Source organism: Drosophila ficusphila, unplaced genomic scaffold (genome assembly GCF_018152265.1).
Source record: "Drosophila ficusphila isolate 14025-0441.05 unplaced genomic scaffold, ASM1815226v1 contig_436, whole genome shotgun sequence".
Lineage (NCBI taxonomy): Eukaryota > Metazoa > Arthropoda > Insecta > Diptera > Drosophilidae > Drosophila > Drosophila ficusphila.
In genome coordinates, this window is record NW_025064352.1 from 524,576 (window position 1) to 538,811 (window position 14,236).

Consider the following 14,236-nt stretch of genomic DNA (forward strand, 5'->3'; position numbering starts at 1 on the left):
ATCGTGATGATGATCAAAATTATATAAATTTCTGGGGTTTAAAGTGTCGCCTTCATTGCGTTACAAACTTCTGAATGAAATTATAATATAGGGCTTTATTCGTTTACATGTAAGTTAAAATTAATTTGTAGTAACTATCACTAGCCTGAGCATTTATATGGCAAAATTATAAATTATAGTTGCTCCTCTTCGATCTGCAGATCCGTGGAAAAGACGTACATGTCCCGTCTTCTGGCGAAAAGCAGTTCCTGTCGCTTGGGATGTGTGGCTAAGGAGTGGACCACACCGCCATTATCACCTGGAGAAGATAGCCCAGTAAACAATTAAGTAGATTATAGTTTAGCTTATAAATAAAACCTGCTTACTGATGCGAATGCGCTGCAGAACTTTTCCTTCAAGCAGGTCGTAGACAAAGGCGTCTCCGTCACTGGAACCCGTGACTATGTGAGCATCGTTCGCCAGTATTCCGCACTCGATGTGATAATCATCGCCTCGGTGACCCCTGTATTCGGAGAGTAGTCCGCCCGTCTCACAATCCAGGAGTCGCACCACACTGTCCTGGCAGCCGGCCACCAGACATTGCTCATCCTTTGTCTGAGCCAGATAAGTAATCGGTTCGCCCACCTTGTCGCAGGTGAGTTCGCCCACCCGAATATCGTAGGTTCTCACACAACCGTCCAGAGATGCGGCATAGATTCGGTTTTCGTTGGTCGCCACCGTAGTGATGCAATCACGAGCCTCCTTCATCACCTGAACCGGATCCAGACGGCGAGTCCGAATGTCCCAGCACATGACGGCGTTGTCCCTGCCCCCGGAAATGGCAATGGAGGAGTCCTCGTTGAAGCAGACGCACCGGACTCCACCGGCGTGACCACGCAGACGTCGTACTGGCGCTCCTAGATTGGTTAACAGATTTAATTAATAAAAACTCTTTTCTCTGAATAATCTTAGTTCGATGCCAGGTGTTTGAAACTTACCGGTGGACACATCCCAATAGATAATGCTCTTGTCCAAGCTGGCGGATACTATATAGCTGCTATCACAGCTCCCCTGCAACAACAAATTAATATTTACACAATTTAATAAAATAAAAATATTACCGCAGCATCTGTCACTTCGTCTGCATGACCTCCATATGTTTTAAGAAGTAATCCCGAAACTGGATTCCACAATTTTATCTTCTTGTCAGATCCGCAGCTCAAACAATAAGTTCCATCCACTGATAAAACATCATAATGTTTAAAAATTTAGTCAAGACTCAAATTAAAAAAATGAACTCAAGATTTCTCACCATTGTAGCGTACAGCACGCACTGCTCCTTGTTTGCAATCAATTGTAGTTCTTACATTAAAGTTTTCGAATTCCGGCATGTTTAAAAAGTGTTTTTTATTTACAAGTAGAAGTAAACAAACTTCCAGTGTGCCCAGGTTTTTCTGATCTCTATTTCCACTGTGTGCTTAGTGCATTTGGCATTTGGTATAAACGAGCGATAACAATACAACTGAAGATGAGTTCATTATGCAGACTGCTTTGCATTTTATGCCATTAAGTTTTTAAATTTCAGATTTGACTTTGACATCGAAAACATTAACGATCATGCAAAGACCTCGACAAAATTTTAAATTTAAACATTAAGCGCGCTAATTATGGCGCCGTGGTAAATTGGCGGGTGGCGAAGAGCCAATCTGAGCCGAGAAATTGATACCTTTTGCTACCTGGTAACACTGAGCTTATAAAGTGCGCCAATAAAGTTTACCCGGAAAAGCGTGAAAACCCTAAGAACTTTGGCAACAGCAACCGCTGCGCACGCTGAAATCCAGTATTTGACTTAAACATATAAGAAGATAAAGCTGCCAAGAGTTCGGGAATAAGAGGTATTTACATAAAACAAAGTAAAATACAGCTGTTTTACAGCTGTTATTTTTTATTTGCAGATGGCCAGCAAGCGGCTGATGCTCGATGTGGAGGAAGAGGAAGAGGAGGGGGCATGTGGTCAGGGGAAAAGTTCTTCGAATTGCCAAGATGTTCAGGATGTGGAGAACCAGGCCAAGAGGCGCCGGTCTTCTGCGCAGGACACTCCCCTGCAAAAGATGCTAAAGCGGCACATTCCCGCCAGCGTTATTCTTTCGCCCATCACCGAGTTGTCCCAAAACATGCAGGTAACTCGCCTGGACGGCACTCCCAAGTCCACACAGAGAAGCCTCCAATCGTCCAGGACCCTGAACACCTTCAACAGCGTTTCATCGCGAACGCTCAGCAGCTTCAGCAGTTCTTGTTCCAGTTACGATTCGGGCAATTCCCTCGATGATGAATACCTGGACATGTTTGAGCTGGAGTCGGCGGAGGAACAAAATCTCGAACTACCCGATGACCTAGAACTTCTCCTGAGCGGACAGCTGAAGTCAGAGGACCATCCTGCAAAGGAATCATCCAAGCAGTCACGATTATTGCGGCGCTCTATGAGTTTGTACCCCTCCGATCAACCTGAAGATGAGGATCAAACGGACAAAGGAACAAACTTGCCCGTCAAGAAGCTGCAAAAGAAGGCCCTATCGATGAACGATGCCGAAATCATGAGCGCCCTGGGCGAGGAGCCCCATTTGATTGGAGATCTCAGCAAGCCGTGTGCTTTGCCCTGCCTAATCACAGGAATTAGACATCGTGATTTAAAGACCATCTCCAGTGACACTCTGGCCCGGCTAATACATGGCGAGTTCGATCAGCAGTTGGGCAGCCAGGGTGGCTATCAGATAATAGACTGTCGCTACCCCTACGAATTCATGGGCGGTCACATTCAGGGCGCCAAGAACCTATACACTCGTGGGCAAATACAAGAGGCTTTTCCAATCCTAACCACCAATCAGGAGGATCGTCGCATCTACGTGTTCCACTGCGAGTTCTCCTCGGAGCGGGGACCCAAGCTATTGCGCTTTCTGCGCAGCAACGATAGGAGCCAGCATGCCCACGACTATCCGGCGTTGGATTATCCGGAGCTGTACATCCTGCACAATGGCTACAAGGAGTTCTTCGGCTTATATGGTCAGCTATGCGAGCCGAGGCAATATGTACCCATGCTGGCACCGGCGCACAATGACGAGTTTCGATACTTCCGGGCCAAGACCAAGTCCTGGCAGAGTGGCGAAGGTGGAGACAGTGGAATTGGTGGTGGGGGCTCACGAGGCCTCAAAAAGTCACGATCCCGCCTTTTGTATGCCGAGTAAGGCCTTTTGATTGGTAAAAGCCCACGAAATCTCAGGGAGAACCACTGGTTCCACATTTTTACCGTTATAACAATATGTATTTTTTAAGGACGCACTTTTTAAGGTTCATTTATCGTTGCGTTGTCCAAATGTTGTGGAAGCCCCTTAGATTTATTTGTACGTGTTTAATTCCAATTCCGGATTTTGGATTTTGTTTTGTGTTGTGTGAAGAACCAGTGGAAATCCTTAACAATGGGAACAAGAACGGAAAATGGATAAATGTTCTCTAGTCAGTGAAAGTGAAAATTTTGAAACTAATTATAGTTACTTTTTGTGTTCGGCATTTAATAGTTTAGTTTAAAAAGTATTTCGTGTTAATTTTAGTTTCCAATAAACCAAATTCAATTTATCTTTAAGCAACTTTATTTAACTTCTAAGATTTAATTCCAATGAAAAAAGTATCTAGATAAAACTGTGTCGTGATTATTTGGTATTATTATATTTTTATGAATTAACTCATTATATTGAACTAAAAAACTCTTTAATTAAGAACCCCAACAGAAAACAGAAAATTACAGCTTTTGTAATGTAAAGGCGAAGAATATTGAAAGATGCCATCTTTAATATAAGATTTTTGTGATACAATGGAAAATAATCAAACTGTCATGCAAACGACAGCGTAGATTATACATTTCTTTACTTTAAGAATTCAAGAAAACACAGAATTTAACACATGATCTCTAAATGAGAATCTATAAAAACCAAAACCAAATTGATAAGCGAATCTGATATTTTAAAGTCATACGATAAAGGAGTCAAAATAAAATAATATCTAGTTAGTATGTTAATTAAAAATAAGTAAATTTTTTTGTACTGAAGAGTTTAGTTAATATAATATTTATTTAGATTTATAAAATACCCGTTATGCAAAGAACAACAGTATTTTGATTTCAGTTTATTAAAATGAAGAGTCGCCAAAAAAAGGAAGAAATTAGTTTGTCTTTTATTACTAACTGGGTTCAAAAATATTACGATTCAATTTATGAAGACATTCAGAACTCTTGAATTAATTGATTCATAATTTTCAATTTCGGTTTTAATAAATTTATTTTTATCAAAAAAATGTACACAAAAGTAATATAAAGTCTTACAATTTTATTCGTGTTTGTTTAACAATCGAGAGTTGTTACATTTTAAGGTAATGACAAATGCTTTTTGCAGTTTGAAATTCTTGTGATTTCGATAAGATTGTTATTGTAAATAAGTAAAATAAATTTTATGCAACTAACTTATGTTTTTTGTTTGTTGACCTACCAAATTACATTTAGTTTTTGCCAAAAGAATACATTTTATGAGTCTGGCTCTTTACATTAAAAATGTTTTTTATCTGAGATGAGTGTGTAGGTTTTAGGTCTGACACGGACCTCTAATCCTCGGTAGTCGCTTCAAAGGGAGCCTTGCAGCCGGCCTTTTCGTAAAAGTCCAGTGGCAGGGGATCATCGTTGTCGTAGTAATCCGAATCACGTGCACAGCTAGGACCCAGTTCCAGCTTAACCATTTTCTCGCGCCAAAAGTCGAGGAGCTCCTTGTTGAGAACCTCGTCCCTCAGCGTGACAATCCATTCGTTAAAGTCCTGTGGCCCATAAAACCCAGCATCGCCTTTGTATTCGCGCAGCAGCTCGGCGGCTTTGTCCTGGTCCTCCTGCGTGGGTGGACCATCGAAGAGCAGCTTCCAGATGATCTCTCTGGCGGCGGTGGCCATCTTCTTCACGCTAGCCTGGTGAACGCTGTCGGGAACGATGATTTTGGTCAGGACAAATCGCTTCATCAGCGTGCGGTACTCCTCAAGAGGGTTCTCCTTGGTCAGCACGGCTTCAAATTCACCGGACAGAGCGGCGGCATCGTCGGCACTCAGTTCGCCCGGAGTGGTAGGCAATTCATCCTGATTCATTGAAGACTGCTCCTCCAGGGCGGCCCGAACCTTCAAGCTTGCTGCAAAGGGAGCTTCACAACCGGCATGGGCGTAGAATTCCAATGGGGGCGTGTCGTCGCTATCGAAAAGATCACAGTCGCGTGACCAACATGGACCTAGTTGTTTTTTGACCAGAACATCGCGCCAAAAGTCCAGGAGTTCGCGCTTGAGGACCTCATCCCTAAGCTTAACAATCCAATCATTGTAGGGTGTGGGATCATAAAAGCAGGCGTCGCCGCGGTATTCTTCCAGCAACTGGGTGGCCTTTTCAACATTTTCCTGCAAGTTTTCAGCCCCGTCGAATAACAGACGCCAGATGACGTCACGCGCCGCAGCAGCCGTTCGATCGAAATTCTCCTTGGTGACATCATCGTCCACGATTTCGTCCACCTGCACTCGAGTTTCAATCAGCTTTTGGTAATCCTTTACAGGATCCACGAGGCCAATGGTATAATCGTTCTGTGCAAATAATAAAAAAAACTATACCGGTAGTTTTTGTTTGGTTTTTAGTTAGTTTAGATTATCCCTTACCTGTGGAACCTTTTCGGCCGTTGCCATTTTTTCAGCTTCTGTGTCCTCGGCCTTTCGCTTGGACATTCCCCTCAACGATTATTCGACGATTTTTACCTTTTCGCAATTATATATAGACTTATTGGGAATTGTTATTCACTGTTTTTCGCAATAGATCGGAATGACTAAGCCTGTAGATCGCCGCTCGCAGTCAAAAATATAATAAAGTAAATAATAGGGGCACTCTTTTAGACTAAGTTGGGTTAATCCAATGTAGGCGGTGTGAATGGGATAATTTTAAACCTTATTTTCTAAGATAACATGATTACACCTTAAATTGAGAGAATTTTTTTAAGCTGCTTAATTTTGTTTTGACAGTCAAAAATCAAAATATAATATTCTAGTTAGCATTTCGTTTTTAAAGCGTTTCCACTGTAGTGTCATCGATTAAAAGATATCGCAAACAAACTATCGCTAAGAATAATTAAGTAACCCGCCTTTGGCCACACTTGCAGAGATTTTTTTCGAGAGGAATCACGTCTACTCCGAATTAAAGTGAATTACACCTTGAAATCTGTGGCTATTCAAGTTAATTGTGCAATTCCGTGCTGGAAACTTAAAAGATCCGTTCAACCACGAATTAAGTGAAATTTGTTGAGTTAAACCCATTGGTTCCGCCCCGCGTTGACAGTGTGAGTGTGCGTCTGTGTGTGACAGAGAACTTTTGAGGTTAAGCAGCAGACGAATTTGCGTTAATGTCGCTAAAAAATCAACTATTTGCAATTACATTTGAAATAAAACACTTTTAATACAATGAACTAAAGACCCAGTCAATTAAAATTTAAAAAAAAAAGCAATAGTTGGCGTAAAATAAACCCACACAAAGCCAATTGCATTCGTGGAATTTGTGTCTGTGAGAGTCTCGCGGTGCGTTTGTGTAGAGTGTGGACGTGAATTCAATTTTCTCGTGCACGAAAAGCAACGAAAAAGCTTCAAAAGTTATACTCAAATGTGTATGGCAATTGTGGTAAGTGTGGGTGGGGACCCGTTAAAACCAAGTATTTTAAATAATACACTTTTATTGTTAACAATTGTGCCAAACGACAATGAACAGCCAGACATTCATAGCCACTAAATGGGTGTGCATGTGTGCGTTGACATTTAGATTGGGATTTTTTTTTCTACCAAAATGCTTTGTTTTAGTTTGATTAAAATAATAAACGTAAATATTAATCAAATACATAATCACATGCATATTTTTAAATTTTTTTTTTTTAAAAAAAAATTCGTTTCCAATCTAAAATGTAATACAAGAAGTGAAAAACCTCTTTTAACTTTTGCTCTTCCACTTTGTTGAGCAACAAAATTGCACAAAAAAGATTACTGAAAATGTATAAAATTATTCTTCTTGGTGGCCTAACTATTCCTTTGGATTATTTAAGTTGTTTAATCCTTCTGAATTGAAGGCCACATAAAATAAGCAATAACGCTCTAAAATAAATATGTTAATTCACGCATTTTACTTTCATTTGACCCAGTTACCTGGATAACTGTCGTCGCCAGTTGAAAGTAACTGTCAGCTGACCCAGTTTACCGTTCGAATGGAACTGGGACAAGCCAGGAACTGTTTGCGATGCCCTAGTAAAAAGCACTGCTCTGAATGCCCCCATTTTCCCATAATTCTTTTTGGCAGTCTCCTTGGCCAAGCGTCATTCGCAATGTACATACACGGAGAGATATCTAATATCTAATCTGCGAAGACGAATACTGTTTAAACAGATTTATCATATCAATGTGAGAGCAAACAGTAAACAAATTTCGTACCTAAAAGATTTCTTTTGAGCAAAAGCAGCCGACTCAGTTGCCATTTTATTTTAAGCAATTGTGGACGCGGAAAAATTTAGCTTATAACTTGATTAATTGTACAATCAGTTACCCAAAAAGGTTTAGTTGTGATTTAATATTATCTCTCTTTTTCGCATTTTTCATGGTTGCGTTTATCTTTATCGCAATGTTTGCTAATCGATATCAGTATATTGCGTCAATTAGAATTGAAAGAGGGCAAAGAATCAGCCCAGCAACAATAAAAAAGGCACTGATAAAGCCCACAGGAGTTCAATTATTTTCAAACTGGTGGTTGGAAATCTCCCGTCGACGAACCACCGCTTGAATCAATTCTCCTGTCTGAATTGTTTTTCTCCCTGTTTTATTTCCGTTCCGACTCTCCTGTCCTTGAATAAGTTCAATGATATTGCTCTGGCCATGCAAACAAAACAGAATCTGATTCAGTTTGAGTGTTGATTTTCTCTCATTATTTATTCGTGATAAAAAGTCAAGAACAAAACAGATAGGCGTATCATCAAGCAAAAACAATTTTAATAATCCGGTTTATCAAACTTTTTTCAACGAATGTATGAAAGATGTCATAATTTACATAATTTAACACATGTTAAGGCAACAAAAAAAGTTATGTTAGTTAAAAAACGAACATTTATGTTAAAAAATGGTTTTCTAAAAATGTAATTCCGATTTAAATAATTTGAAAGCTGTTTTCTATTATATTAAAGTAGAATTTCATAAAAACCAGACCAGGTTTTGCCTGTGATGCCCTAGTAAAATAAGATATCAAAGTTTTTAAATATAATTTGCTTTTTTTTTAAATAATATACACATTGTAGGTTGTTCTTGGCGATCAATTTATAGACTTGTCTTTAGTTTTTCTAAATTCGATTTTCTTATCTAAACTGTAGTAGAGTTCTTAACCTGGAATAGAATAAAGATAGCGATTACGTATACGCCGTTGTGTACAATTCTTTCTTTTTTTATTCCAAGCGTTTGCATTTGATTGTCTGTTTTCTGGATTTATCTGCCTTCTGCCAGTTTTTTATTCTTACCCACACCAGTGTGGACTCAATTGAATTCTTGGAAATATGTGGCCGAATTTATGATTGTTAAAGTATGTATTGCCACCAATTTGTTTGAGGTCATTTTGATTTATAGGAATTAATTGGGTCTTAAAGTAGGCTTTTCTTAAATGCCCCAAGCTGGAGCTCAACTGCGAACCAATAATATGTGTTCTCACATTTGTTGTCACCACTCGCTAATTAGAACTTGAGAAATATAATTAGAGTTGGAAAGTTACAGACTACTTTTCCTGGTTATATATCATTGTGCTGTATTTTTACTGCTGTCACGTTTTGGCAGCTTGTGTGCAGAATTTCACCAATACATGTCATATCCAAAAATAGACCAAAAACAAACAACAAAGCATGCAATACGATTTACAAACGTCAGTGGGCGCAAAGGGAGGTAGATAGGAAAAATGCCACCGCCCACCGACCACCGACCACCACCCCGTGTTCTATATATAGTCCGATAAATGTTGCTCGGTTTGTCCTCAATAGTTTGCCCTGCCCTTGGTTAAGGCAAAATACCCAAAACTAACAAGTAAAACGACAATTTGCTGGTGCATACTCTCCTCGCCTCTAAATCAACCTTGAAGGACATGCAATTTGTGAGAGAGACATGCATTTGATAATTGCAATAACATGACAAGATTGTTTATATTTTGCTTTTATCAGAACCAAACAGCACCAGCTGTTTCTCTATACAAAAACAAGACGATGACGCATAAGAAAGCCGCCTAGTGCGTCACAAAAAAACAGCGACCACTTGGCAACTAAAAGACGGTTGAATTCTAGTTACCCCAGTAGTTTCCGTTTCCTGCTCATCTCCTGGCCGATGCACACAGGAAAGCTTTGGGGCAAATTCAAAATTTCCATTATGGCGAAATAACGAAGAAGAATAGAAGGGGGATGGGCATCCATCCCCACTTCCATTAGTAGCCGTAAAATCAATAACTCGTAACTTGGACTCAGTCTTATTTTGAGTCGCTAGTCGCGCACGAAACGAAATATTGTCGGACGGATTTTTTGAGGTCTTTTTTTTCCTTGGTCTCTTAATAATACTTATTATACTTTCTTGATCTAAGGGTGAGTGTGTCACTGGTAAATGGGCGGTTTGTTTAATTAACTAAGGTCAACAAAACTTACTGAAGCTTAATGGATTGGTATGTAGCAGTTACAAAGATTTAGTTAGCTGTAAGGGGACTGTTTGTGCTTTTAATAGTATTTTCCCTATTTTTTTACTATTTGTTGTACCCAACCATTTTGGGCTCAGTTCTAATATTACGAGTGTAGTTTTCAGACAAAGGGTTATGATTTCATTAAAACAAATTTTAAACCATTTCCTATTTGTTTGATAATATTCCTCAACGATTGTATAGTCTACAGATTTTTTTAATATTAAACAAAAATTATGGTAAATCTCTCAACCATATCCCTTTTTGTGTACAGTGTGTGTCTGCATTATGTCTTGCTTTGCTGTTTGGCTCAGCACGTCTGGTTTTATTGACACCTGTAGACAGACATTAGTTTGGTAAGTTGAGGCTTGAATGGCAGTTACCCTCATCACATTTCCCTGTAGTCATTTTCAATGTGTTTACAACGCTATTGCGTTTGCAAAAAAAGCGATTATTCGTTAAATGGTTCCCGTGAGAAGTTGCAGTCTATTGAAAAATGAGTCCCAAAACAGAACCTAAAAGCTACAAAATAAAAAGGGGAAACTGAATTCAATTGCTTTTTTTTGGGTTTAATTTTGTTTTCTTACCTCTAGATTTCTTTCTTTGTTTATCCATTGTCTGCTTGCTGTCTATGTTGTCTGGTCCTGTCTCGTAAAAGTCCAATCAACTTTGCACTCAGACAACACACATCTGCTACCTCAAAAAGGAAAAGGTGGTTTTAATCTGCGGCTTTGCCCTTAACAGCTTTTGTGATAATTGCAAACGAGATTTGGCATACATTTGGGAAGACTTCAAAATCTTCCAGTGAAATACCTTTTATGTAAATTGTCTGAAACAACGTTTTATTTTTTCAGCTTTTTTATTTAAAAGACCTACAAAAGTACTACCGGAATCTCACTTGATTAATCGTTTGTAAAAAAATGTATAGAACCCAGCAATGTTGGAAACATGTTTGCCTATCGATGGGCAGTCAAGTGTAACGAAAACATATATACATATGATGTAACTATATAGCCACAATTAGGTATTAGTGCCGTCATGCGATTTGCCTACATCTTGATTAGGTTCAACTGCTTTAAATGTAAGACTATTTTCATATTAAGTTACATGTTTGTGTGCGCTTTAGCCTTCATTAATGTGTTTATAATAAACCGCATTTAGCTTTGTTTACTGCCCTTAAATAACGACTGACCTTGGTATCCCGCAATGTTGTATCTGCCTGCGAAACTTTCTTTAGCCGCTTGTGCACTTAAAAAGTTGTTTAATTGGCCACAACAAAAAATACATGATATAAATACAAAAATGCCTAAGAGTATTAAAAGTTTAAAAAACTTATAAATTATTGTAATTAATGACATTTTGCAGATTTTGCCAGTTAAGGTTGATACATTTCCCACCCATTCGAAATTCAATATTTCCTAGCTGTCCATCACTTTTATAGTGGGTTATATATTTATAGCATTTAGAAGAATATCGAACCATTACATTTCGTGTTGGCCATTAATAAAAGTGTTTGTTAGGCAATGTCATAACACAATTTTATTTTTGTGTAGAATATATATATTACACTTTTAAATACAGCTGTGGTCAAGATAATAGTAGTATCTTATTATTTTATTGTTGAGTATAAGAACTGTCACACCAGAATATTTTGTTTTTGTTAAAAAATATTTTACAGATAGAAGCAAGCATTTCCGACCCAATAATGGATTTTTTGCATTTTCCTAGATAAAAAATTGTATTTTTTTCGTCCCTTTGAGCTTCAAGATCTCGGAAACTTTAGAAGCCTAATAGCATTGGGATTGAACACCGAGGTTCTAGTGAATAACGCCTACAATAAACAAAATATACAATTTTTTTAAGTTTTTGCTTTTACTTTGCATTTTAAACTTGAATCTTTTATTTTGTCCTCCATTGTATTCCCTTTGAAAAGCTTTAAATATGCAGCAGACTGTGAAATACTTTTTAATGGGAAGTAGATGGGGTGGGGCTGTCCAAACCTCTCCGCTGGTTGGAGAGAAGTGCGTCATGGGGGAGAGCATCGCGACTCTCACTGCCCTCTCCGACATTGGAGAATTACTGCCGGCGAGCAGTGTTGTCAACTCTCGGTCGTCAATTAGAGCAAAACTGACTTATAAGAATAGCTAGATTTCTTTAAAAAAGCAACATAACTCTGATTTGTTGATTTATTTTCGTTTAGTATTTTTATTATTTATTTATAAGCGAATCCAAAAGATTTGTTAATTTTAAAATGGTTATGATTATTATTGTTTGTATATGTTTCTTAGTGCCAATCAAGTTGGAAGTGAAATTGCTAAGTTAGCAACACTGTCGGCGAGAGCGGCCCTACAAATGGCCGGCGACGAGTTGACAATCGCCAGTCGATAGCAAAACATGAGAGAGTGCTCATCGCGCATTAATACGCGTCTCCTAAGTGTGGTAATCGTTATCGATCAACGTCTTAGAATCGACACTTGTCGATACCTAATCGAGATCCTGTCTCGCCGCATCACAGGCGATTAACGATTGGTAATTTCGATTATTTTTAGTTAGAAGACGAAAGTCTATCCGTAGTGGTATCTTAAAAGTCAAAGAGAAAAGTGCTCTTCAATCCGCGAATGAAACCGATTAGCGTCTTGGCAGCAAATTCTGCCGATATCTAATCGAAATTTCATATCGACGAATTACAAAATCCCTATCGTAACAAGCAAATAATCATTGCTTTGCATTATCGCGTTCAAATATATATAAAAATACGTACATACTTGTAAATTTGTATATTCGGTTGTGCGACTTTTTCAATTTCGCAAAGACGCAAAAAACAAAAAATACATTGCATAAGTCAAAAGTAAAAACCGACTGGGAAATAGCATCAACAAAAGTGTTGTTGTCTAACGCGTCATGAGGTAAACACTCAGACAGTGTTTTCTAGTATGTACTGGTGTGTTCTAGGTGCATACAAACAACAAGTGAAAGTTTTAAGTTCTATCAACAAGAAGTTATTTCTGTTTTTTTTTTGGCACCAGCTTCTTAATTAGTTCCACGCGTTTGTGTATCGTTCGGTTTCCATAATGGATTCTTCCATGTATACCACATCCGAATGACTTTCCGGTTAACAATTACTGGCTAAATTTCAATAGAAACACCTCGTCTACCTTAGGTCAAAAATGCAAAAATAAACACGGTGCGAAAAGAGCTCGCAAAAAATGGAATATTTGCTTAAAGAGTTATCGCACTTGTGTAGATATGCACGTATATATGTGAAATACATATTATACAATCATTGTTCTGCTTCTGTCGTTATTTGTGAACTCATTTAATACATATGTTTTTCACGATCAACAACGGAATATAAATAATGTAAATGTTCTTGGAAAAGAGAAGAAATTATCTTGGATCGCTTTTAGGAAATATTTTTAATTTTCGGTGAGATGGCAAACGGCCGACCCAATTTAAAAGTTTTAAAATATCCACTTGAAATATTTCCGTATTTTGTGTTTAATTTTCTTCCGAGATAAATGTCAGGCTGATAAAAGTTTCCACATTTCCTAAAAGTACTACTATACGTTTTTTTTATTTTTTATTTTTTTTTTTTTTTTGCATAAATATCCATATTAAAAATGCTACTACTAGCAATAATAAACATTTTATATATAAACATTAAAATGTTATTTATAAACATTTAAAATAAGTTTTTGATAAATTTACTTTAAATTTCAGTTGGTTAGACCTGTTCCCACATCTATGGAGTTTCATCTAGACAGTGCAGAATACTGCCAGGCACAGCACAAATAAAAAGTGAGTATTATTTTTCTACGCCAAGGGTCTTGACTTTTCGTTTAATTAATTGGCTCAAGTTGCGCTGGCGGGTGTGTGGGTGGCAACGAAAAGGTCACTTGACTTACTGTGAATTGAACGCAATGACCTTTCCGGACAATTGACGACTTGACCCGTCCTCAAGAACCTCGTGGATAAGGGAGCAATGAAGCGTGTGAGGCAAAAAATGGCGAAAGTCTCAATTATTTCATTGCGTGTAATTGAGCTAAATTGTTTTTTAGTTTCCCACGAATTGTTTTCAATTGAGTGAACAAAGAGAACCCAACCAAGAATTTTGCACTGCCTAACACCAGATTTGTCTGGAACTAAACTCATTCATGTCTTACTCGTTGCAGGTAAGGAATCCTTAAACAAGGCGGTGATAGCCTGAGTGAACACATTCACCTCTTCGGAAGTCGACGTTGATAAGTGGTGCGGATCATAATCAGCTAAATACCGCTGATATAGCTCGACGGCAAGGAGCCGCGATTATCCAAAGTCTGTCAATCTATGGGAGAGAAAGATAAAAAACTTAATTTTTAGCATCGCAGTGATCGCAGATCATATCACGGCAAGGAGATATTTTAATTTATAACAACGAAACTGAAAAAAAAGTTGAAATATTTTCGAAAACAAAACTAAAACTGAACCCTAATC

At 38.1% G+C, this 14,236-nt stretch overlaps 4 protein-coding genes across 4 annotated transcripts; 2 read left to right on the forward strand and 2 right to left on the reverse strand.

Moving 5' to 3' along the window:
- Positions 1–75: 75 nt before the first annotated feature.
- On the reverse strand, positions 76–1,428 carry LOC108098231 (WD repeat domain-containing protein 83). The gene is made up of 5 exons (XM_017201013.2): positions 1,292–1,428; positions 1,101–1,219; positions 978–1,050; positions 366–896; positions 76–298 (listed from the first exon to the last, which is right to left on the reverse strand). Exons 1-5 carry the CDS (start codon positions 1,368–1,370, stop codon positions 174–176), a joined length of 927 nt encoding a protein of 308 aa, XP_017056502.2. The 5' UTR covers positions 1,371–1,428; the 3' UTR covers positions 76–173.
- Positions 1,429–1,570: 142 nt separating this feature from the next.
- LOC108098258 (cdc25-like protein phosphatase twine) lies at positions 1,571–4,134 on the forward strand. The gene is made up of 2 exons (XM_017201058.2): positions 1,571–1,874; positions 1,935–4,134. The coding sequence occupies exon 2, from the start codon at positions 1,935–1,937 to the stop codon at positions 3,219–3,221; it is 1,287 nt and encodes a 428-aa protein (XP_017056547.1). The 5' UTR covers positions 1,571–1,874; the 3' UTR covers positions 3,222–4,134.
- A 154-nt stretch (positions 4,135–4,288) lies between these two features.
- On the reverse strand, positions 4,289–5,915 carry LOC108098259. The gene is made up of 2 exons (XM_017201059.2): positions 5,704–5,915; positions 4,289–5,631 (listed from the first exon to the last, which is right to left on the reverse strand). Exons 1-2 carry the CDS (start codon positions 5,767–5,769, stop codon positions 4,627–4,629), a joined length of 1,071 nt encoding a protein of 356 aa, XP_017056548.1. The 5' UTR covers positions 5,770–5,915; the 3' UTR covers positions 4,289–4,626.
- A 6,215-nt stretch (positions 5,916–12,130) lies between these two features.
- Positions 12,131–14,228, forward strand: LOC122320265. The gene is made up of 3 exons (XM_043208403.1): positions 12,131–12,292; positions 13,484–13,561; positions 13,936–14,228. Exon 1 carries the CDS (start codon positions 12,158–12,160, stop codon positions 12,284–12,286), a length of 129 nt encoding a protein of 42 aa, XP_043064338.1. The 5' UTR covers positions 12,131–12,157; the 3' UTR covers positions 12,287–12,292; positions 13,484–13,561; positions 13,936–14,228.
- Positions 14,229–14,236: the final 8 nt, after the last annotated feature.

Bases quoted from the DNA above. Each gene is read 5' to 3' on its own strand.
- LOC122320265 (XM_043208403.1), top strand. From the start codon at position 12,158: ATGAGAGAGTGCTCATCGCGCATTAATACGCGTCTCCTAAGTGTGGTA.
- LOC108098259 (XM_017201059.2), bottom strand. From the start codon at position 5,769: ATGTCCAAGCGAAAGGCCGAGGACACAGAAGCTGAAAAAATGGCAACG. The intron at 5,632-5,703 runs GTAAGGGATAAT...TTATTTGCACAG, and splicing joins CGGCCGAAAAGGTTCCACAG to AACGATTATACCATTGGCCT.
- LOC108098231 (XM_017201013.2), bottom strand. From the start codon at position 1,370: ATGCCGGAATTCGAAAACTTTAATGTAAGAACTACAATTGATTGCAAA. The intron at 1,220-1,291 runs GTGAGAAATCTT...ATGTTTTATCAG, and splicing joins GCGTGCTGTACGCTACAATG to TGGATGGAACTTATTGTTTG. The intron at 1,051-1,100 runs GTAATATTTTTA...TTGTTGTTGCAG, and splicing joins ACGAAGTGACAGATGCTGCG to GGGAGCTGTGATAGCAGCTA.
- LOC108098258 (XM_017201058.2), top strand. From the start codon at position 1,935: ATGGCCAGCAAGCGGCTGATGCTCGATGTGGAGGAAGAGGAAGAGGAG.